At 36.9% G+C, this 26,066-nt stretch overlaps 1 protein-coding gene across 2 annotated transcripts in view; it reads right to left on the bottom strand.

The window, feature by feature from the left end:
* Positions 1-26,066, bottom strand: part of WDPCP (WD repeat containing planar cell polarity effector) — a 496,574-nt gene that overhangs the window by 64,334 nt on the left and 406,174 nt on the right. For both annotated transcript variants that reach the window (XM_032178078.2, XM_032178079.2), the window contains exon 15: positions 12,479-12,641. In XM_032178078.2, the coding sequence (XP_032033969.1) occupies positions 12,479-12,641 (163 nt within the window). The remainder of the gene's footprint in view (positions 1-12,478; positions 12,642-26,066) is intronic.

Below are 26,066 nucleotides of genomic sequence, written 5' to 3'. Positions count from 1 at the left end.
CAAATTGTCTTACAGTATGATATGGCATATTTAACTTCATATTCGACTTGCACAGCATACAAGTTCAGAAAGAGGGCCATTTTTTTCAAAAAATATTCAAGGACTTAATCATTTTTCTGAGGGATTCTATTAATACTTTGATAAATTCATTTGCAGTTTTATTATTCTTCTTGAATTTCTCTTTTTAATTGGTCTAAGTTCCTTTTCCTGATTTATCAGTAGTTTTACATGAGATCTGAACATTTCTGTAACATCTCTTTCATTGACTTCATGAAATATTGTTTTTGCAAGATTTTTAGTTGTTTTGAAATATGTTTGTATTGCTGTGTTGGGTATTTAAAGAGCTGACAATCGGTGAAAATACTGATAAACTAATATTTCATAGGTGGAGATAAATGCTAGTCTTCACTGGGGAGGGATATTTGAATGGGGAGAGGACTGAGTTTACAAGTAGTTAACTTATTGTTAAACATTTCATGTTATAAGGACTATTGTTCTATGTAAACTTATAACTACAGGGTCTCAGATAATGAATATTTGGGTAATTAGGAACCCCTATAGTTAAAAAATTATATCTTTGAATGCAACTTATGAAGTTTGAATGCTCTGAGCTTTGTGGGATAAAAGTACTATGCAAATAGTAAATGTCACATGAAGTCCACTAATAAAGGTTAAGGATTTCAAAATATGTAATATAGATAAGGCTTTATACATGAAATTATACCTCATTTGACTTAGTAACTAAAAAGAAAATGAAACATTCCAAGTGAAAACACTCTTAAAATACATAAATTTTGGTGCCTTAGATTTTCTAAGGTTTTCATTTGTCTAGTTCTGATACTGGAGAACTAACTGCAGTTCCATAAAAGAGCTGTGAATCTATAAAGCAGCTCATTTCCTTCCAGCTTTTCTTGAGACATATTAAAGCCACAATAAAATATAACTTCTCCTTCTCAATAAGCTTTAGTGGATCAGAAAAAGAAACTAAGAAAATAGGCCAGATTAAGCTGGAGAAAAAATGGAAATCTTTTTGTTCTTCAACTCCCATTGTCTTTCTCACATTATCAGTTTTCTTAAAAATAGCTATAGAGTCAGTGAAAACGTGTAAACATCTTTAGATTGCCAAATTGATTATACCCTTTCATTTTTATGTTTTAAAAGAGCTTAAGATTGTTTATCTTCTTTGGAAAGATGTTTAAAATTAGCCACATTTAATCATATACCAAGGCTTAGAAAAGGATGTCTCTAGTGAGTTTCTGGTTTTATAGGCAGCAAACATAAAGCACCTGGTGGGCACAATATGAACTTACAGTTTTATGTAATATACATTAAAGCTACCTTAAGAGCTCAACACACTGGAAATGCTTAGTATATTCTACATTTATTTCAGTTTAAGATACAGAAATGGACTTCCTAGACATATGCCATATGTTCTCCTCTCATGCCAAGTTAACAAGAATTAAAAGACTGAGATGAATAAACAAGGTCAAGTTAGGCTGAGCCAAATTAGACAACAGAATAATTGTCAGATTTTCTGTTGGCAGGGACAGTTTGTTTTGAGCCAATCTTCATGAATTATAGGCTGTAATTTTTTTTTTTCTGGTAAGTCTACTGCCAGGCATTCTGTTGACAATTTCTTTGTTTTGTAAACACTGAAAATTTTCATCCATTATATTGTTTATAGGCACACACCAGGATTCTGAATAGATGAGTATTTTTGGTTTGTTCCAACTTAAAGGAAAACTGCTTAGACATGAATCAAATAAAATCACGCCAAAATTTAACAACTTTTAACAAGATAGTATTTCATTTGGAGTTTCTTATGTATGAATTCAATACTGGTTCATTATAATAGCAGGAAACCAACCAGTATTGTAGTTAATTTCTAGCTGTAAATATCAAAGTAGATATATTTACTGCAAATACAAGGTTTATTTGTTCTACAATAAATAATTTTAGACCTTGGAAAGGATAATCTAATACAAATGAGAAAATTGAGGCAACCAGAGAAGTTGACTTATTTGAAATATAAGAACTAATTTAGGGCTGTACCTAATCTAATTATTTTTAATTTAGTCCTAGGATCATTCATTTTGTTTATACACTGTCTGACATGGTTTAGATCTGTGTCCTCACCAAATCAAACTTGACATTAGATATGTCAAATTGTAATCCCCAGAGTTGGAGGTCGGACCTGGTGGGAGGTGATTGGATCGTGGGAGTGGTTTCTCATGAATGGCTTAGCACTGTCCCCTTGTTCTTGTGATAGCAAGTAAGTTCTCATGAGATCTGGTGGTTTAAAAGTGTGTGACACCTCCCCCCCAGACCCCTCTATTCCTCCTGCTCTGACCATGTGAAGTGCTGGCTCCCCCTTTGCCTTCTGCCATGATTGTAAGTTTCCTGAGGCCTCCCCAGAAACTGAGCAGATGCTAGCATTATGCTTCCTGTACAGCCTGAGGAAGAGTGAGCCAATTAAACCTCTTTTCTTTATAAATTACCCAGTCTCAGGTATTTCTTTATAAGAATGTGAGGACAGACCAATATAATGTTTAAGGCTTTGTTACACACAAATGTGTATGTATAAAGATGTAATTTATAATAACACAAAGGAGCAAGAGAGAGGAATGGAGCAATACAGGAGCAAAGTTTTTATATACTATTGTTGTTAAATTGATATTAAAACAAACTAAGTTGTTATAAATTAAGATTTATAATCATCAGGTGAACCACAAGAGAAAAAGCCTCCAAAGAAATTACAAGGGTATTAAAATACCTGCTTAACACAAGAGAAGGCAATAAGTGAGGAATAGAGGAATAGCTACAAGGAATGTAGAATATGACAGCAAAATGACTGATGTAAATCCTGACTTATTTAGTAATTACACTAATAATAAATGGATTAAACTCTCCAATTAAAAGGAAGAGATTGGAGGAATGAATTTAAAAATAATCACTTTCAAATCTTTTAAGATATATGACAGTATGTAAGAGACAAAGTGAGAAACTTTAAAAGAGAATTAAAAAAATATATTGTTTTTCTTATGTAAAGTGAGTGTCCCTCAATTCCTGTTGTGTTTTCATCAGGACTGGGAGCTGAATTTCGTCAAAGGCATTTTCAACATCTATATAAATAATTGTATGATTTTTATCAACCTTAGATCTATTAATATGGTATATGATATTAATGGATTTGGTAACACTAAAACAACCTTGTATTTTCAGGGTGGGTCCAAGTGTTGGTTTTTTTCACTAATATTTTACATGAATGATATTGGCTTGTCATTTTTCTGTGGAAAAGTTTTTCTTTATTTTCAATGCTTTGGAATAATTTATAGAGCATTGGGAATATCTGATCTTTGAAGGTTTGGTAGAATTCTACCTGGTCATCTGGGCCTTTTGCTCTTTTACAGGGTAATAATTTCTTAATAATCTTGTCTATTTCTTTTATGAAAATTGGTGTGCTTCAGATTTCTAAATTCAATGGTGGACACTTTTGGCAATCTGTATTTATCTAGTATATTATCTATTGTTTTCTAAGTTTTCAAATTCATTTGCATAGAAATTTGCAAAGTAGGCTCTTATGATTAAAAAGAAAAAACCCTCTCTTGTTTAAATGGTTAATTTCTCCCTTCCTCCCTCTGCCATTTCTTAATTTTGTATGTTTGTGTTTTCTCTCTCTTTTTTTGATCAAGTTGGTCTATTTTGTTGTTTCAAAAACATTTGGATTTGATAATTACATCTACAGTTTTTTGTTTGTTTTGTTTTGTTTTTTGTCTTCTACCTGAGGTATCAGTAATCTATGGCTTATGGACTGGTTGCCTGTTTTGGTAAATAAAGTTTTTTGTTTGTTTTGTTTTTTGCTTTGGAAATTTCTTTTTTTAATTTTAATTTTAATTTTTTTATTTTGAAACGGAGTCAAGCCCAGTCATCCAGGCTGGTGTGCAATGGCGCAGTCTAGCCTCAGCGCAACCTCCGCCTCTCGGGTCCAAGCAATTCTCCTGCCTCAGCCTCCCAAGTAGCTGGGACTACAGGTGCGTGCCACCACACCTGGCTAATTTTTGTATTTTTAGTAGAGACGGGTTTCACCATGTTGGCCAGGCTGGTCTCAAACCCCTGACCCCGTGATTCGCCTGCTTCGGCCTCCCAAAGTGCTGGGATTACAGGCACGAGCCACCGTGCCTGGCTAATTTTTAATTTGTTGGATACATAGTAGGTGTATATATTTATGGGGTACATGAAATTTGAGACAGGGTCTTGCTCTGTCATGCAGGCTGGAGTGCACGGGCGTGATCAGCTCACTGAAACTTCTGCCTCCCAGGTTTCAGCGATTCTCATGCTTCACCTTCCTGAGGCGTGTTCCACCACGCCTGGCTACTTGTTTTGTATTTTCAGTAGAGACAGGGTTTTGCCATGTTTGCCGAGCTGGTCTCGAACTCCTGGCCTCAAGTGATCTGCCTGCCTCAGCCTCCCTAAATGCTGGGATTACAGGCATTAGCCACTGTGCCTGGCTGTACATGAGATATTTTAATATAGGTAAACAATGTGTAATAAGCACATCAGGGTAAATGAGGTGTCCATCACCTAAAGCATTTTTCATTTCCTTGTGTTACAAACATTCCAATTATACTCATTTATTTATTTTTATTAAAATATACAATAAATTACTGTTGACTGTAATTACCCTGTTGTGCTATCAAATACTAGATCTCATTCATTCTATCTGACTGTATTTTTGTACCCATTAACCATCCCCGCTGCCATCAATTACCTTTCACAGCCTCTGGTAACCATTATTATATTCACTATCTCTATGAGTTCAATTGTTTTAATTTTTAGCTTCCCACAAATGAGTGAGAACATGTGAAGTTTGTCATTCTGTGCCTGGCTTATTTCACTTAACATAAAGTTCTGCAGTTCCATGTAAATAAAGTTTTACTGGACCACAGCCACATCCGTTCACTTATGTATTGTCTATGACTGTTTTCATGCTACAACAGAGTTAAATAGTTGCAGCAGAGAACATATGGTCCATAAGCCTAAAATATTTACACTGAAGCCATTTAGGAAAAAAGTTTGCCAATCCCTGCTCTGCCTCATTAATTTCTGGTTTTATCTTTATTATTTCTTTCCTTGTGCTTTATTTTGGTATAGTTTCTTGTTATTTTTTAAAGCTTTTGAGTTAGAATTGTTCCCTTTTTTCATTTTTTTCTGGTAAAAGTGCTTAGTGGTATCAATTTTCCTCTGATTATTACTTAAATACATCCCATATATTCTGATATGTAGTGTTTTATTATAATTACTTCTTAGAAATTTCATGTTGTATTTCTTCTTTCATCCAAAAATTGTTTAATACAAGGTTTTAAAATTTCCACAAGGAAGGGCATGTTGGTTCTTGTTAAACATTGCTGGTTGTATTACATTGTGATTGGAAAGTGTTTGTAATATTTAGTGAAATTTAATGATATATTTTGGCAAGTAACATACCTTTTTTTAAATAGTCCATGAATTCTTAGGAAGAAAACTTATTTTCTTTTATCAAGGAATAGAATTTGATGAATATTCATAATATCTACATTATTATGTTTAGGTATTATTTCTTGTTACTTTTTGCCTACTTGATCTATTCTGTAGTGAGCATAGTGAGTTAGGCTGGGTGTGGTGGCTCACGCCTATAATCCCAGCACTTTGGGAGGCCAAGGCAGGTGGATCACTTGAGCCCAGAAGTTCAAGACTAGCCTGGGCAACATGGCAAAACCCCATCTCTACAAAAAATACAAAAAATTAGCTGCATGTGGTGACACATGCCTGTTGTCCCAGCCACCCAGGAGGCTGAGGTGGATCACCTGAGCCCAGGAGGTCAAGACCGTGGTGAGCCATGATCACGCCACTGCACTCTAGGCTGGGCAAGAGTGAGACCCTGCCAAAAAAAAAAAAAAAAGGGAATAGTAAGTTAAAATCTCTTATTATTCATATCTCTCTATATCTCCTTGCATCTTTTATATTTTCCTTTATAAAGGTGGCTTCTATATTATTTGTTGTACAAATATTCTTAAGTGTTTTATCTTTGTGAAATTTGCATTAATTTTTTTTCTTTGTTGGATTTTATGCTTTGGGGCTTGAATTCTGTAATTAGTATGGTTACTATTGGTTTCTTATTATTTTCATTTGCCTGAATATCTTTCCCCATTCCTTTATTTTTACTCTTTCTGAATCATTTTATTTAGATGTATGTCTTTCTTACAGTACATAGCTGGATCTTGCTTTATGAGTAAACTGAAAATCGTTTTCTTTTAATAGGTGAGGTGAGTCCATTTACATTAATTGATATGACTGATATGCTAGGTTTCAACTCTTTTACTGATATTTTACAATTTTGTGAATTTTGATATATTTGCTATGTTTCTCTCTGAGGTGTGTGTTTCCTTTCTTCTCAGTTATTTATCACTTGAGCCCAGGAGTTCTGGGCTGCAAAATGACCATTGGGTACCACATTAAGTTTGGCATCAACATGGTGACCTCCTGGGAGCTGAGGACCACTAGGTTGCCTAAGGTGGGGTAAACTGGGCCAGGCTGGAAAGGAGTGGATCAATCAGTAGTGGGATTGTGCCTGGTGAATAACCATTGCACTCCAGCCTGGGCAACACAGTGAGACTCCATCTCTTAAAAAATAAAAAGTAAATGGTAGTTAGTAAGGCTAGTGGTTTCGTTCTAGTGGTTACCTTTGTACTTGTATCTTTTCTAATGCCTTTAGTCTCTTCTTTTCCTACTTAACCTTTTATTATGTGGCATATGAGATTTTATTGTCTCTTTTAACTCTCAACTATTGGCTATACAACAATCAGTGAGCTTATTCTATCTTACTCTTTCACTCTTTGTTCCACTCCCATTTCCTAAAGCTGTATTACTTCTACTTAACATACAGTATTTGTATATGGGTCTTCCACTCCTTTTATCTTCTGCTTACATTTATATTTATTAAAATACAGTCAGTCCTTGTACTGACAATTTGTTACTCATTTCATGGTTAGATGAAACTCTTCCTCTAGTATTCCTCAGGAAGGGTTCATAGGTACAGAATTTCCTATACTGAAAACTGTTACTTTTAGTGTTCATACTTGAAGGAGATCATGGATGACTATACTATCCTTGGTTCACACTTTCAGTCACTGAGTTTTTGAAAACTGTAGTTCTGCTTTTGCCTTGCCTTACATTTTATTTTTTTGAAAAGTTTGATACTTGTTTGAAAAGTTCGATACTTTTTTCCTGAAAGTGCACTTTGGGCGTCTGAGAAAAATTATATCAGAACAATCAGCTCCAAGAAATATTCTAGCTATACTCTTATATTTCAATGATTAATTAAAAAAATGTTTAGGGCCTTCTGGTAAAAAGATCAAATAACTTACATAAGCAAAAGTACATGAATACATTTTGCAACATTTTCTTGGATTTTTAGTTTCAAGTATTCTGTTACATTGTTTTATTTTTTCTTTTTCAAGGAATCCAATTATACAAATGCTGTTGCTTCTTTGTCTTATCTCCCATTCCATTACTTTTTCTTTGACTTTTTTACTTCTCATTTTCTTTTCTTTTCCACCATTTTCAATGTTTTTAGTTAAGTTTTATTATGAGTTTATTCTCAACGGGGTACCCTGTAACCTTTTTTTCATTTTTGGATAATATTATGCTTTTATTTTTCATTTATTTGTTTCAGTGGACTTTTTTTTTTTTTTGAGACTCTATCACTCTGCTACCCAGGCTGGAGTGCAGTGGCATAATCAGGACTCATTGAAGCCTTAATGTTTAGGGCCCCAAGCGATCCTCCTACCTCAGTCTCCCAGGTAGCTGGGACTGCTGCAGGCGTGGACCAACATGCCAGGCTAATTTTTTTTTTTTTTCCAGTACAGATGAGGTCTTGCTATGTTGCCCAGGCTGGTCTTGAGTCCCTGGGCTCAAGGGATCCTCCTACCTTGGCCTCCCAAAGTGTTTGGATTACAGGTGCAAGCCACCACACCTGGCCAATTTTCTTGGTATCTTCTTCCATCCCTCTCTCCTTCTCTCTTGTCCATTTGTATTTTCCATTTTTTTCTTTTTCTTTCTTTGAGATGGAGTCTCACTCTGTCACCCAGGCTGGAGTGCAATGGTGCAATCTCAGCTCACTGCAACCTCCGCCTCCTGGGTTCAAGCAATTCCCCTGCCTCAGCCTCCCAAGGAGCTGGGATTACAGACATGTGCCATCACGCCAGGCTAATTTTTATATTTTTAGTAGAGATGGGGTTTCACCATGTTGGCCAGGCTAGTCTTGAACTCCTGACCTCAGGTGATCTGCCTCAGCCTCCCAAAGTGCTGGTATTACAGGCATGAGCCACCGTGCCTGGTTTCATTTTGTCTTTATAATTCAGAGTGGGTTTCAATATACCCAGTTGCTTATTCCAATGTATCTAATTCTGCCTGGTATGTTGTTGTACAGTTTTCTTTGACATCATAATTGTTTTGGGGGAGGAGAATTTTCCTTAATTGATGTGTGTGGTTTTCATTTTCTGTTACTTTGACGTAACTTTGTATGAAACTGTTCATCTTTTTCCTGCTTATTTTTGTGGTACTGGCTATGTTTTGTGAGATCCTAGTTCAGTGGGGTCCTCAGTAGAGCAAAGTCTAGGCACTTGTTAGCATATGAATAGACACATAGATCAATGGAGCAGAATGACAAATCCAGAAATAAACACTTAACACCTATAGTCAGTTGATTTTTGATGAAGGTGTAAAGGCAATTCAGTGGGGAAAATGAGTTTTTTTTTCCTCAAAAAAAATACTGGGGAAACGTATTTCTATGTACTAAATAATGACCTTAGACTCTTATTCACATCCTACATAAAAATTAACTCAAAATGGACTTTAAGAGCTGGAACTATAAAACTTCTAAAAGAAAACATGAGAAAATATCCACATGTTCAGATTAGAAAGAAATTTTAGTACAACACATAAAAGACAATCAAAAAAAGAAAAAATTGCTATCCTTGGCTTCACCAAAATTTGGAAACTTTTGCACTTCAAAGGACACTACTGGAAAATGAAATGGCAAACCACAGACCGGGAGAAAATACTTGCACATCAGGTATTTAATAAGGAACTTGTATTCAGAATATATAAAAGTATCTTACAATTCAATAACAAGACAACTAAAGAATGGAAACAAATTTGAATAGCTATAACAACAAAGAATGCTAATGAGCAAATAAGAAATGTTCAACCTCATTAGTTGTTAGGGAAATGCAAATTAAAGCTACAGTTAGATACCATTCTTCGCCCAACAGGATAGTTATAATAAAAAAACATTGACAATATTAAATATTGGTGAGGATACTGAGAAACTGGAACCCTTATATGTTGCCGGGGGTATGTAAAATATTATAGCACTTTGGAAAACAATTTGGCAGTTTCTTAAAACTAGCGAATTAAATATAAACTTAGAATAAGACCCAGCAATTCAATTCCTAGATATCTGCCCAAGGGAAATGAAAATATATGTCCACTTAGAAACTTAAATGTGAATGTTTACAGCAACGTTATTCATAATTGTCCCAAAATGGAAATAACCCAGATACCATCAGCTGGTGAGTGGATAAGCAAAATATGGCATATTCATGTAATAGAATACTATTCAGCAATTAAGAAGGAATAAACTACACATTACATGAGCCTCAGTAATATAATGCTAAGTGAAAGAAGCCGGATACAAAAGACAATATATTGTATGACTTCATTTATATGAAATGTCCAGATTATGATTTCATTTATATAAAATTTCTCTAGAGACAGAAAGCAGAGCAATGTTTGCCTCAGGCTGGGTTAGGAGAGTGGAAATTGGGCATAAGGGAACTATTTGGGGGTGATGGAAGTGCTCTAAACCTAAACTGTGGTGATGGTCATACAGCTTTATAAATTTACCAAATATCATTGACTTGTATACTTACAATGGGTGAATTTTATGGTATATATAAGTTATATCTCAGTAAAATTGTTTCTAAAGAAGTATCCAGATGTGGTGGCTCACGCTTGTAATCCCAGCACTTTGAAAGGCCAAGGCAAAAGGATCACTTGAGCCCAGGAGTCTGAGACGTGCCTGGGCAACATGGTGAAATCCTGTTTCTACAAAAAAAAAATACAAAAATTAGCCCCGCATGGTGGCATGTGCCTGTAGTTGCAGTTGCTTGGGAGGCTGAGGTGGGAGAATCACCTGAGCCTGGGAGGTCAAGGCTGCAGTAAGCCATGATCACACCACTGCACTCCAGCTTGTGTGACAGAGTGAGATGCCGCCCCCCACACCAAAAAATAATAATAATAATAAAGAGGTAGGTCTTCTAGGTAGCTGGAGGTAACAGCAGTCGCCTATGTTCTAGCTCTCAATACTTCTTTTATAAACAATACAGAACATTATACAAGGAAAAATGAAACTACATGACAATCATGTTCTTAGCATGACTTGAAGACAGAGAATGTCCAAACTTCAAAATAATTGTAACTAAAATGGAAAAAACAAATGCCAATGCATGATCTCTCTAGCTCCTGATATTCTGGTACATCAGAGCATGGACTACAGAGAAGACACTATAAAGTACCATGCAATCAGAAGAGGGAGTTTTCAAAAAGGATAGCTTCTCAGGGAAAAGGCAGAAAGAGAGGGGCACTTTTGGCATTTGGGTGTGAAGGAAGAAAGAAGCATAAGGAGGAAAATACTAGACAAGAGAAAGCCAAAAAATGAGAGGTTATACGATCCCATCAAGAATTTGTGTGCTGGGTGTGGTGGCTCATGCCTGTAATCCTAGCACTTTGGGAGGCTGAGGCGGGTGGATCACCTGAGGTCAGGAGTTTGAGACCAGCCTGGCCAACATGGTGAAACCCTGTCTCTACTAAAAATAAAAAAAAAAATTAGCAGGGCACAGTGGTGGGCACCTGTAATCCTAGCTACTATGGAGGGTGAAGCAGGAGAGTCACGTGAACCCAGGAAGTGGGGGTTGCAGTGAGCTGAGGTCGTGCCATTGCACTCCAGCCTGAGCGACTAGAGTGAAACTCTGTCTCAAAAAAAAAAAAAAAAAAAAAAAAAAAAGAATTTGTGGAGAGCTTAATTAGCCCCTCTTTGTTTTTCTCATTTCCAGGCTCTCCCTGTTGAATTTTTGGCTAGTTTGCTATTCTGCCACTTGCCCTAATGAGGTGAGCAGAACTGGCATTTCCTATCAAGTTTGTCAATTTTACTGACAATAGTTTGCTACTTTTATTAGACAATGCTGCTAGGCAGTTTTCCCACCCTCAGCTCAAGTCAGCTGTTGGTTTTCAAAGCCAGTCCTACCCTGGTAGAACTAGTTTGGGGATGGGCAGGAGGATGGAAGCAGCTTCAGGCAAGAAAATAAGAGACTTCTACTTTATTACTAGAAGTTCAGCAATTTTTCATGAATAAATGCTTCTCAATTTGTTGTTTGCCTTTGTTTGATTTCCAAAGTCCAGAAATGATGGCTTTTGTCTAGTTTTATATTTGTTTCTTGGAGAGAGGATTTGCTGATATCCAAATAAACTCTTTCATATTTGGAAGTCCTCCCCTTCTTTATTTGCTGTTAAAGTGTACAGTTTGAGAGATTTTTCTTGAGGGTATTATAGGTGGGTAGGTATAATTGATATATACGTATTTTTTAATGTGGCCTCCTTACAATTACTGAAAATAGGATCCTCAAAAGCAGGAATGTTATGCATAAACCAGGGAACAGATCTGACCCACTGCCTATTTTTATAAAGTTTTATCGTAACACTGCCATTCTCATTCATTTATATATTGTCTGTGGCCACTTTTTTAGTGTAACAGCAGGATTGAGTAGTTGCAAAAGTTTGTCTGGCCTGCAAAGCCTAAAATATTTGCTCTCTAGCCCTTTACACAAAAAGCTTGCTGACCCTTGCTTGAGAGAATCATTATCATAATTAATACTATAATTATCACTTTAACATTATTACTTTTGTTTGTTTTTAAAATTTCATATTTATTCTTTATCTTCTCAATAACCCATGTAGCAAACTGGACAGATACCAGATATTTAAACTATCATTTATCAGATTTCAAAAACTAATGGTAAACTTGCATTAAATAAATATTATATAAATTATAATTCAAACTACATATTCTAAGAATAAATATTTATTAAAGGTAGTCTAACAATCCTAGAATTTAACAGCAGAATACAAACAATTCAATATGTTATAGTAATTTCATTTTGGCCCAGAATAACATTTATTGTAGCAATATTATTTTTACATTCACTTCTGCCATTCATTATGCCTGCTCTGAATAACCAAACTACTGCAAAGTCTGAGCCATGAGAAATGCAAATTTTTCTCCTTGACAGTTTGAAATATTCTTGCTTTGCTATTAGTTGGCATTTGAACAGGTAATACTAAATACTTTATGGAGCAGTTTCCTCAGTTCAACATTTCTTACCTGTTAGAAGAGCCATTCAGTATTCTTTGTTGTACAATATGTCTGTGGGTTGGGCAAGAGGGAGGGAGGTTATCTGGAAATGAGTCTTCCTGTTGAGGTGCTAAAGACAGGCCAATAAAAGCTTCATTTAGCATATCCCCTCTGTCCAAGGGCCCCAGGAGTTCTGTTAAAAATGATTAATATATGAGTGAAATATTAAATACAATTTCTGCTAACTCCCTTATAAGTAAGATCACAGAACAACTTTCACATATCCCAGTGGAACTTTTTTCTTTATTCTGTCAATTTGAAAATCTTGTTGTCCTAGTTCCCTATGACTTCTGTCATTCTTATACTTACTTCAGCAGTTTGATAACAGAATAGTGAATGTTTTCAAGTAAAGATTTAAAAAAATTCATTTATATCTTGCTTATGTATAGTGTTTTTAACCAGCATATTATTTATACAATTTTTTTGTTTTTGTTAGCCAATTACTGGAATATTTTATCTTGGAATATTGCAAGAAGTGATTTTACTCTTTCACATATAGCACATAACTTGAAAAGGAAAATATCTCCCAATATTTGCTTTCAATTAGCATTTTAAACTTTATAGGGAGATATATACTCCCATATCTTAGAGATGTACAGAAGTGTATAGAGAGATATTGGGCATTTGATAGGGCATTGTTTAAAAATATTGTTTGAAACATAACAAAGCTGTGAAAAATATATTTTTTGTAAGAAACATAAACCTTATTAAAAACCAAAAAAAAAAAAAAACTCTTAGGACCACCGTGTATGGCAAAACATAATTTTTACCATCTTAAACATTTTAAAGCATACAGTTCAATAGTGTTAAGTATATTCACATTGTTGTGAAGCAAATCTCCATAACTGTTTTGTCTTGCAAAACTGAAACTGCACCCATTGTACCATTCCCCATTTGCCCCTCTCCCAGTTCGATAACCAACATTTTATTTTCTGTTTCTATGAATTTGATAACTTTAGATCTTGTGTAAGTAGTATCATACAGTATTCGTGTTTTTGTCACTGGCTTATTTCACTTAGCATAATGTCCTCAAGGTTTATCCGTGTTGTAGTATGTGACAAGATTTCTTCCTTTTTAAGACTGAATAGTAAGCTGTTGTATGTATATACCATGCTTTGTTTTTCCATTCTCTATCTATTGACATTTGGGTTGCTTCCACCTCCTGGCTATTGTGAATAATGCTGCTATGAACATGGATGTGCAGATATCTCTGAGACCCTGCTATCAGTGCTTTTGGACATATACTCAGAAGGGGGATTGTCATATCATACAGTGGATCTATCTTTAAATTTTTGAGGAAACACCATACTGTTTCATTGTGGTTCACCATTTTACAATCCCACCAACATTGCACAAAGATTCTAATTTCTCCAAATCCTTGACAAACTTGTTATTTTCTGTTTTTTTTTTAAAAAACTAGTCATCCTAATGAATGTGACATGCTACCTTATGGTTTTGATTTGCATTTCTCTAATAAGTGATACTGAGCATCTTTTTATATGCTTGTTGGGCATTTGTATACCTTCATTGAAGAAATGTGGATTCAAGACACTTGTCCTTTTTTGCTTTGAGACAGAGTCTCACTCTGTTGCCCTGGCTGGAGTGCAGTATCACAATCATGGCTCACTAAAGTCTTAACCTCTCAGGCTCAAGTGATCCTCCCACCTCACCCCTCTGAGTAGCTGGGACTACAGGTGTGTGCCACAATTCATGACTCATTTAAAAAAACATTATTGTAGAGAGGGGCTTTCACTAGGTTGCCCAGGCTGGTCTTGAACTCCTGGGCTCAAGCAATCTTCCCACTTCCTGTGGTGGCTCATGCCTGTAATCCTGCCTCCCAAAGTGCTGGCATTACAGGCATGAGCCATGGCGCTCAGCCCCCTTGCCCATTTTTAATTAGGTTGTTTTTGTTCTTAAGTTGTAGGAGCTCTGTATGTAGTCTAGATATTAATGCTTTGTCAGATTTGCAAATATTGTCTCCCATTCCTTAGGCTGTCTGTTCACTTTATTGGTACTTTATTGTGTCCTTTAATGCATAAAAGTTTTTAAGTTGGATTAAGCCCCATTTGCAGTCCCATTTGTCTGTTTTGCTTTTGTTGCCTATGTTTTTGGTATCACATACAAGAAATCATTGTCATATCCAATATCAGGAAGCTTTTCTCTAATGTTTTCTTCTAGCAGTTTTATACTTTTGTTTCTTTAATTCATTTTGAGTTAATTTTTGTTTATGGTGTAACAAAAGGGTCCAACTCGCTCTTTTGCATGGGGATATCCAGTTTCTCAGCAATGTTTGTTGAAGAGATAGTTCCTTTTGCATTGAATGGTGTTGACATCTGTCAAAAATTGCTTGACCATATGGTTAATGGTTTATATCTGGGCTCTCAATTCTGTTCATTTTTGTTAGTCTATGTCTGTGTTTATGCCAGTACTAATGTTTAGATTACTGTAGCCTTGTAATATGTTTTGAATCAGAAAGACCTCTTTTTCCCTTTTCAAGATTGTTCTGGCTATTCAGCATCCCTTGTGATTCCATACGAATTTTTAAATGGATTTTTCTATATTTCCAAAGATGCCATTGGGATTTTGATAGGGATTGCACTGAATTGGTAGATTACCTTGGGCAATACTGACATTTTAACAACATGAAGTATTCCAATCCATGAATATTGGATGTCTTTCAATTTATTTGTGTCTTTAATACCTATCAGCAGTGTTTTCTAGTTTTAAGTCTTTTACCTCCTTGGTTAGGTTTATTCCAAAGTATTTTATTCTTTTTGATGCTATTGTAAATGAAATTGTTTTCTTACTGTCCTTTGCAGATTGCTCATTTTTAGTGTACAGAAATGCAATGAACTTTTGTATGTTGACTTGTATCTTGCAACTTTGCTGAATTCAATTATTCTAAAGTTTATTTTATTTTTTTATTATACTTTAGGTTTTAGGGTACATGTGCACAATGTGCAGGTTTGTTACATATGTATCCATGTGCCATGTTGCTTTCCTGCACCCATTAACTCGTCATTTAGCATTAGGTATATCTCCTAATGCTGTCCCTCCCCCCTACCCCCACCCCACAACAGTCCCCGGAATGTGATGTTCCCCTTCCTATGTCATGTGTTCTCATTGTTCAGTTCCAAGCTATGAATGAGAACATGCGGTGTTTGGTTTTTTGTCCTTGCGATAGTTTACTGAGAATGATGTTTTCCAGTTTCATCCATGTCCCTACAAAGGACACGAACTCATCATTTTTTATGGCTGCATAGTATTCCATGGTGTATATGTGCCACATTTTCTTAATCCAGTCTATCGTTGTTGGACATTTGGGTTGGTTCCAACTCTTTGCTATTGTGAATAGTGCCGCAATAAACATACATGTGCATGTGTCTTTATAGCAGCATGATTTATAGACCTTTGGGTATATACCCAGTAATGGGATGGCTGGGTCAAATGGTATTTCTAGTTCTAGATCCCTGAGGAATCGCCACACTGACTTCCACAATGGTTGAACTAGTTTACAGTCCCACCAACAGTGTAAAAGTGTTCCTATTTCTCCACATCCTCTCCAGCACCTGTTGTTTCCTGACTTTTTAATGATTGCCATTCTAACTGGTGTGAGATGGTATCTCATTGTGGTTTTGATTTGCATTTCTCTGATGGCCAGTGATGATGAGCATTTTTTCATGTGTTTTTTGGCAGCATAAATGTCTTCTTTTGAGAAGTGTCTGTTCATGTCCTTTGCCCACTTTTTGATGGGGTTGTTTGTTTTTTTCTTGTAAATTTGTTTGAGTTCATTGTAGATTCTGGATATTAGCCCTTTGTTAGATGAGTAGGTTGCAAAAATTTTCTCCCAGTCTGTAGGTTGCCTGTTCACTCTGATGGTAGTTTCTTTTGCTGTGCAGAAGCTCTTTAGTTTAATTAGATCCCATTTGTCAATTTTGGCTTTTGTTGCCATTGCTTTTGGTGTTTTAGACATGAAGACCTTGCCCGTGCCTATGTCCTGCATGGTATTGCCTAGGTTTTCTTCTAGGGTTTTTATGGTTTTAGGTCTAACATTTAAGTCTTTAATCCATGTTGAATTAATTTTTGTATAAGGTGTAAGGAAGGGATCCAATTTCAGCTTTCTACATATGGCTAGCCAGTTTTCCCAGCACCATTTATTAAATAGGGAATCCTTTCCCCATTGCTTATTTTTGTCAGATTTGTCAAAGATCAGATAGTTGTAGATATGCAGCATTATTTCTGAGGGCTCTGTTCTGTTCCATTGGTCTATATCTCTGTTTTGGTACCAGTACCACGCTGTTTTGGTTACTGTAGACTTGTAGTGTAGTTTGAAGTCAGGTAGCGTGATGCCTCCAGCTTTGTTCTTTTGGCTTAGGATTGACATGGCAATGCAGGCTCTTTTTTGGTTCCATAGAAACTTTAAAGTAGTTTTTTCCAATTCTGTGAAGAAAGTTATTGGTAGCTTGATGGGGATGGCATTGAATCTATAAATTACCTTGGGCAGTATGGCCATTTTCATGATTTTGATTCTTCCTATCCATGAACATGGAATGTTCTTCCATTTGTTTGTGTCCTCTTTTATTTTGTTGAGCAGTGGTTTGTAGTTCTCCTTGAATAGGTCCTTCACATCCCTTGTAAATTGGATTCCTAGGTATTTTATTCTCTTTGAAGCAATTGTGAATGGGAGTTCACTCATGATTTGGCTCTCTGTTTGTCTGTTATTGGTGTATAAGAATGCTTGTGATTTTTGTACATTGATTTTGTATTCTGAGACTTTGCTGAAGTTGCTTATCAGCTTGAGGAGATTTTGGGCTGAGATGATGGGGTTTTCTAGATACACAACCATGCCATCTGCAAACAGGGACAATTTGACTTCTGCTTTTCCTACTTGAATACCCTTTATTTCCTTCTGCTGTCTGATTGCCCTGGCCAGAACTTCCAACACTATGTTGAATAGGAGTAGTGAGAGAGGGCATCCCTGTCTTGTGCCAGTTTTCAGAGGGAATGCTTCCAGTTTTTGCCCATTCAGTATGATATTGGCTGTGGGTTTGTCGTATATAGCTCTTATTATTTTGAGGTACGTCCCATCAGTACCTAATTTATTGAGAGTTTTTAGCATGAAGAGTTGTTGAATTTTGTCAAAGGCCTTTTCTGCATCTATTGAGATAATCATGTGGTTTTTGTCTTTGGTTCTGTTTATATGTTGGATTACATTTATTGATTTGTGTAGGTTGAACCAGCCTTGCATCCCAGGGATGAAGCCCACTTGATCATAGTGGATAAGCTTTTTGATGTGCTGCTGGATTCGGTTTGCCAGTATCTTATTGAGGATTTTTGCATTAATGTTCATCAAGGATATTGGTCTAAAATTCTCCTTTTTTGTTGTGTCTCTGCCAGGCTTTGGTATCAGGATGATGCTGGCCTCATAAAATGAGTTAGGGAGGATTCCTTCTTTTTCTATTGATTGGAATACTTTCAGAAGGAATGGTACCAGCTCCTTTTGTACCTCTGGTAGAATTCGGCTGTGAATCCATCTGGTCCTGGACTTTTTTTGGTTGGTAAGCTACTGATTATTGCCTCATTTTCAGAGCCTGTTATTGGTCCATTCAGAGATTAAACTTCTTCCTGGTTTAGTCTTGGGAAGATGTATGGGTCGAGGAATTTATCCATTTCTTCTAGATTTTCGAGTTTATTTGCGTAGAGGTGTTTATAGTATTCTGTGATGGTAGTTTGTATTTCTGTGGCATCAGTGGTGATATCCCCTTTATCATTTTTTATTGTGTCTATTTGACTCTTCTCTCTTTTCTTCTTTATTAGTCTTGCTAGCAGTCTATCAAGTTTGTTGATCTTTTCAAAAAACCAGCTCCTGGATTCATTGATTTTTTGAAGGGTTTTTTGTGTCTCTATTTCCTTCAGTTCTGCTCTGATTTTAGTTATTTCTTGCCTTCTGCTAGCTTTTGAATGTGTTTGCTCTTGCTTTTCTAGTTCTTTTAATTGTGATGTTAGAGTGTCAATTTTACATCTTTCCTGCTTTCTCTTGTGGGCATTTAGTGCTATAAATTTCCCTCTACACACTGCTTTGAATGTGTCCCAGAGATGCTGGTGTGTTGTGTCTTTGTTCTCATTGGTTTCAATTCCTGGCCAACACGGTGAAACCCCATCTCTACTAAAAATAGAAAAATTAGCCGGGCATGGTGGCGGGTACCTGTAATCCCGGCTACCTGGGAGGCTGAGGCAGGAGTATCGTTTGAAGTCAGGAGGCAGTGGTTGCAGTGAGCCGAGATTGAGCCATTGAACTCCAGCCTGGACGACAGAGCAAGACCCTGTCTCAAAAAAAAAAACAAAAAAAAAACAAAAACAAAAAAGAAAAGAACATCTTTATTTCTGCCTTCATTTCATTATTTACCCAGTAGTCATTCAGGAGCAGGTTGTTCAGTTTCCATGTAGTTGAGTGGTTTTGAGTGAGTTTCTTAATCCTGAGTTCTAGTTTGATTGCACTGTGGTCTGAGAGACAGTTTGTTATAATTTCTGTTCTTTTACATTTGCTGAGGAGTGCTTTACTTCCAACTATGTGGTCAATTTTGGAATAGGTGTGGTGTGGTGCTGAAAAGAATGTATATTCTGTTGATTAGGGGTGGAGAGTTCTGTAGATGTCTATTAGGTCTGCTTGGTGCAGAGCTGAGTTCAATTCCTGGGTATCCTTGTTAACTTTCTCTCGTTGATCTGTCTAATGTTGACAGTGGGGTGTTAAAGTCTCCCATTATTATTGTGTGGGAGTCTAAGTCTCTTTGTAGGTCTCTAAGGACTTGCTTTATGAATCTGGGTGCTCCTGTATTGGGTGCATATATATTTAGGATAGTTAGCTCTTCTTGTTGAATTGATCGCTTTACCATTATGTAATGGCCTTCTTTGTCTCTTTTGATCTTTGTTGGTTTAAAGTCTGTTTTGTCAGAGGCTAGGATTGCAACCCCTGCCTTTTTTTGTTTTCCATTTGGTTGGTAGATCTTCCTCCATCCCTTTATTTTGAGCCTATGTGTGTCTCTGCACATGAGATGGGTTTCCTGAATACAGCACACTGATGGGTCTTGACTTCAGTTTGGCAGTCTGTGTCTTTTAATTGGAGCATTTAGCTCATTTACATTTAAAGTTGTTATGTGTGAATTGGATCCTGTCATTATGATGTTCGCTGGTTAATTTGCTCGTTAGTTGATGCAGTTTCTTCCTAGCCTTGATGGTCTTTACAATTTGGCATGTTTTTGCAGGGGCTGGTACCAGTTGTTCCTTTCCATGTTTAGTGCTTCCTTCAGGAGCTCTTTTAGGGCAGGCCTGGTGGTGACAAAATCTCTTAGCATTTGCTTGTCTGCAAAGAATTTTATTTCTCCTTCACTTATGAAGCTTACTTTGGCTGGATATGAGATTCTGGGTTGAAAATTCTTTTCTTTAAGAATGTTGAATATTGGTCCCCACTCTCTTCTGGCTTGTAGAGTTTCTGCCGAGAGATCAGCTGTTAGTCTGATGGGCTTCCCTTTGTGGGTAACCCGACCTTTCTCTCTGGCTGCCCTTAACATTTTTTCCTTCATTTCAACTTTGGTGAATCTGACAATTATGTGTCTTGGAGTTGCTCTTCTCAAGGAGTATGTTTGTGGCGTTCTTTGTATTTCCTGAATTTGAATGTTGGCCTGCCTTGCTAGATTGGGGAAGTTCTCCTGGATAATATCCTGCAGAGTGTTTTCCAACTTGGTTCCATTCTCCCCGTCACTTTCAGGTACACCAATCGGACGTAGATTTGGTCTTTTGACATAATCCCATATTTCTTGGAGGCTTTGTTAGTTTCTTTTTATTCTTTTTTCTCTAAACCTCTCTTCTCGCTTCATTTAATTCATTTGATCTTCCATCACTGATACCCTTTCTTCCAGTTGATCACATCAGCTACTGAGGCTTCTTCATTCGTCATGTAGCTCTCGTGCCTGGGTTTTCAGCTCCATCAAGTCCTTTAATGACTTCTCTGCATTGGTTATTCTAGTTATTCATTCGTCTAATTTTTTTTCAAAGCTTTTAACTTGTTTTCCATTGGTTCGAATTTCCTCCTGTAGCTCAGAGTAGTTTGATAGTCTGAACCCTTCTTCTCTCAGCTCGTCAAAGTCATTCTCCATCCAGCTTTGTTCCATTGCTGGTGAGGCACTGTGTTCCTTTGGAGAAGGAGAGGCGCTGTGATTTTTAGAGTTTCCAGTTTTTCTGCTCTGTTTTTATCCCATCTTTGTGGTTTTATCTACCTTTGGTCTTTGGTAATGGTGATGTACAGATGGGTTTTTGGTGTGGATGTCCTTTCTGTTTGTTAGTTTTCCTTCTAAGAGACAGGACCCTTGGCTGCAGGTCTGTTGGAGTTTGCTAGAGGTCCACTCCAGACCGTTTGCCTGGGTATCTGCAGCGGTGGCTGCAGAACAGTGGATGTTGGTGAACCGCAGATGCTGCTGCCTGATCGTTCCTCTGGAAGTTTTGTCTCAGAGGACTGCCCGGCTGTGTGAGGTGTCAGTCTGCCCCTACTGGGGGATGCCTGCCAGTTAGGCTACTCGGGGGTCAGGGACCCACTTGAGGAGGTAGTCTGCCTGATCTCAGATCTCAAGCTATGTGTGGGAGAACCACTACTCTCTTCAAAGCTCAGTTGGAAAGGCAGAAATCACCTGTCTTCTGTGTCGCTCATGCTGGGAGCTGTAGACCACAGCTGTTCCTATTCGGCCATCTTGGCTCCTCCCCCTAGATCTGCATTTCTTTAAGGCAAATTTCTGGAGCTTAATTTTGTTCCGTTGGTCAGGCCATGGTCCCGTTTCTTTGTATGCCTTGTGGTCTTTTGTTGGGATTTGAGCATTTGAAGAAACAGCCACCTTTCTCAATCTTTATGAACTACTTTTACTTGCGGGAAAACTGACTAGTCAAGCTGGCTAGAGGTTGTGAGACCTCTCAGATTTTTCCTGGGGATGCATTTTCTTTGGGGTTGTATATTTACTTTTATTGTATCTGGGTGCTTCTGACTGTCTTCCTTTCCTGTGTCTTCACGGGAGCTCTTTCTGTTGTAGTCCTCTGCCCTTAATCTCTTGCTCCCCCTAGAGCCTGTCTGCAGAACCGCAGAGTCTCTCCTGTCTAACAGGCTAAGGCATTAACCTCTGTTTTCAGTGGCCTCTAATCTTGTATCCAAACTATGCGACTGTCATTCTCATCAGTTCCCTGAGCAAAGTAATGCAGCCCACAAACAAGTTTGCATGCTGGACTTACGTTTCACTCTATTTCTTCTGTTCCAAGGGAGGGGTCAGGCAAGCAAAATGCAATGAACTCTCTTACCCTCTCAGGCACCATCCATTCTCTTGTTTTGCACTTGCCTGAGTCCTGTAGTCCATTAACTAATTTCTAGATTTCTCACAAAGCAATTTTTATGTATATGTTACAGATGATTTGTCTCCATAGAAAAATGAGGGCCTGGAGCTTCCTAATCTGCCATTTTGCTAATGTCACTTATGTATATTATTTTCACAGTGTGTATATAGATCTACATAGATATATATATTTGAAAACTGCAGCAGGTGAGGACTAAATGCTTTTTCCTTGACAGACAAAACATTATATTTATTCTCACCTTGAGTCCTTTTCCCAATCCTTACTGTTATTGAATTTCTTTTATATTCCATTAGAAAATACATATAGCATATGGACTGTCTCCTCCCACAACTTTTTGTAATACATTCTGCTTGGATATGCTAGTACTATTTTAAGGATGAAAAGTGTAGTAGGTCCTTCTATTAACATACTTATTTTTCAGAATATCACTACATGGATGAATTGTACTCTTTGCTATTCATTAAGATAAAATGAAAATGTATCTCTACCAGTAAATGGAGTTCTTAGATGGTTTCATTTTCAAATGTGAAAATTAGGTTTGATTGTTCATTCTTAAAAGCAAACATTTATTGAAGGTCTATTGTGTGCAGATATCTTTACTGATTGGGGGATATAAAGATGAAGCTGACATAATCCCATCCTTAATGGGCTTACAGTGTGATAGCAGGGTAGGGAGAGGGGGCAGAAAAAATAAACAAATAGTGACAACATAGAAGTAGAGAAGAGGCCAGGTGCTGCGGCTCACGCCTGTAATCCCAGCAGTTTGGGAGGCTGAGGCGGGCGGATTGCTTGAGCCAAGCAGTTCAAGACCAGCTTGGGCAACATGGCAAAACCCCATCTCTTAAAAAAAAAGAAATACAAAAACTAGCCAGGCATGGTGGCACACACATGTACTCCCAGCTACTTGGGAGGCTGAATGGGAGGAGCACCTGACCTGGGGAGGTTGAAGCTGCAGTGAGCCGTGATCATGCCACTGCACTCCAGCCTGGGTGACACAGTGAGACCTTGTCTCAAAAAAAAAAAAAAAAAAAAGTAGAGGAGAAAAGTTTTTAGAAGATGCTAAAGGACATATTTTGGGTCCTTTATATTTGTAAATATGTTTAAATTGTGTTTTCCTCAATATAAAATGAAAGTAAGATCCATAGTGGCAGCAATTTAATATGGTTATAACTTTGAGAAAGGAAAACAAGAGTTAGAAAAAAATTTATATTAACTACTTTAAATCTGATAGTCTTAGATTATAGCTATAATATGTGATTATATTTTTGAAATATAATATTGAGTGTACTCAATTCCAGGAAAGGTTCTAGATGTGACTAGTACTTTGGTACCACCTACTAAACAAAGCTTAATGTCTTAAACTAATAAACTACAAAGAAGCAGAATTTTGGTGGGGGTGGGGTACAGGATGGGATAGGGAGTGATTATAGCCTGAGTGACCTATTACTGTATAATCACCTTTGTGTTCAGTTTGTGGAAATGTTAAGTGTTTGGTCTGGAAGATCCTGAATTGGGTAAATTTGAATTATTGCTAGGAAGCATGAATTACCTAGAATTTTGCTTTGTCTTCCTAGAACGCAGATTTTAGACTGGGAGTCCAGGTGCCAAATTCAGTTTATAGATGTTTGATCTACGGTATTTAACAACTATTTTGAATTATTTACCAACACTTAAAAATTGAGACATTTAGGGCTGGGCGTGGTGGCTCACGCCTGTAATCCCAGCACTTTGGGAGGCCGAGGCAGGCAGATCACAAGGTCAGGAGATCGAGACCATCCTGGCTAACACGGTGAAACCCCATCTCTACTAAAAAATACCAAAAATTAGCCAGGCCTGGTGGTGGGCCCCTGTTGTCCCAGCTACTCAGGAGGCTGAGGCAGGAGAATGTTGTGAACCCGGGAGGCAGAGCTTGCAGTGAGCTGAGATTGCGCCACTGCACTCCAGCCTGGGCGACAGAGCCAGACTCTATCTCAAAGGAAAAAAAAGAAAAAATTGGGACATTTAGATAAGCTTTCATTCTGTTTTGTGCAATGGAAGCTACCCTAATTCATAAAAAAATGGAGAGATTTAGCATAAAAATCCAGTGTTCAGGCTTTTTGAAAAGTCAGATTTTGCAATATTTGGCCTCCATTTCCCAAGAGCCACAGTTTCCTTAATCAGAATGGCTACTGCCCACTTTAGTGGGGCAGGCACACTCCACTTCATCCCAGTCCCCATTAAACTCTATTATTTCTATGACATCAAGGCTGAATATCTGTTCTCCTTATCAGGCTTATACTTCTAAAGGCATCAAACTATAGATCACATGGGCCAAATGCAGCCCTACATCTGTTTTTTTATGGCCCATAATCCAAGAATGGTTTTTATATTTTCAAATGGTTGAAAAAATACAAGAAAGATATATTTTTAGATGTGAAAGTTATATGAAATTCAAATTTCAGTGTCCAAATAAAGTTTTATCGGAGCATAGGCATGCTTGTTTGTTTACATATTGTCTAAGGCTGCTTTTGTACTATAGTGTCGGATTTGAGTAGTTGAGATAGAGGCCATATGACTTGAGAAGCCTAAACTATTTACTATCTGGCCCTTTAAAAAATTTGCTGAGCCTTGATGCAGAACAAAAGGAAACGCTTTCCTTACCCCTCTTTAAATTTTTTCCTTTTCTTGTCTCTTTCACTGTTTTTTTGCTATCCTATCTTAACATGTTCCTTTAGATCCAGGCTAGAATTACCTTACCAAATTCCATTTCACAGCAAGAATGAAAACAGTGAAAAACTCAGGAGACCAGGGTTCTGATCTCTGTGTTTAACTATCTGTGATCTTAGACAAGTCATTTAATCTCTCTGAGCTTCTATTTCCTCATTTGTTCAACAAAAGTGCTAAATTAGATCATCTCTAAAATATTTCTTACTTTCAATTCCATGAAGTAGACAAAAAAGAAAGAAGAGATAAGCTGGGTGAATAAAAATGTAAAGGACAAAGACTAAAGAATGATTGGGAGACTCCTGGTTGCTAGGTAGGTAGGATAGAATAATAATTGCCACCTTTATTCAGTTAGCCCATTTACATATATTATCTCTAATTCTCATAATGACCCTTTAAGGTAGGTATCATTACCCCATTTGCAGATACAGAAACTCAGGGTCAAAGAGGTTAATTGGCTTGCTCTAAACCAATATCTATTAAGTGGCAAAAGAATCAAGGTTCATACCTGAAATGTCTGGCACAAAGCCAGTGCTCTTCCATTTCAACAAACTGCTGAAGTCAGAAGAAGAGAAGTGAGCTAAGAGAACTTATTGCTGTTATACATTTGTCTTCTGAAATAAATGGCACTATTTCTCTGGTGATCTTATACATTATTCTTTAAACCTATCTATTCTTTTGTTGGCTTTGTGCCTTCAAAGGAGATACCCTTTCCAGTCTAAAATCTCCAGAGGATTTTCAAGGTAAAACACTTTTCAAGATGTTCAATCACATGGAAGAATGAAAATCTTTTATAATATTGTTTGTTAAACTGACAGCTCTACTTAACAGAAACCATTAAAATATTTACAAAGTAGCAGCTGCTCTTGTAAAAAAATACAGCTTTTTGGAGGCATAAAAATAAACAAGTTGATAAGTACAAGATAAGCCATTTGGTGACTTCTTTATGTACATTGCACAATATATGGAAAATTCTGATATTTACACAGCAATTATACTACAAAGCCTTTTAAGTTAAAAGGACACAGCCTGAGTAAGAACTGAACTGTTTACAAGAATTTTCCATACTGATCTTGGAAACAACTTAGGGAACCCCCAAACATAATCCTTTAATAAGCTTTATGTTTTAGGTGGTTTTTTTTCCCCAAAAAAGCTTTGTTCTTACAAGATAGTTATATATGAATGAATCTCTATTGAACTCAGTTGCATTTTATATTCTACTAGAATTACAGCCAAGTTTCTTATATAAATAATTAGAAGTTGTGGGAAATAGATCGAGAGCAAAACAATATATGTTAACAAAAATGTTTAAAAGTAACTGAACATTTGCATTTTATGCCTTTATCTGTTCATATGACATTATTTATTTATTTAGAAACAAGGCCTTGCTCTGTTTTCCAGGCTGGAGTGCAGTGGCATGATCATAGCTCACTGCAACCTCAAACTGCTAGGCTTAAGCAATCCT

Source organism: Hylobates moloch, unplaced genomic scaffold (genome assembly GCF_009828535.3).
Source record: "Hylobates moloch isolate HMO894 unplaced genomic scaffold, HMol_V3 SCAFFOLD_15, whole genome shotgun sequence".
NCBI classification, from domain to species: Eukaryota; Metazoa; Chordata; class Mammalia; order Primates; family Hylobatidae; genus Hylobates; species Hylobates moloch.
Note: the sequence above shows the minus strand (reverse complement) of the source record. Positions and strands in the feature narration are given on the sequence as shown.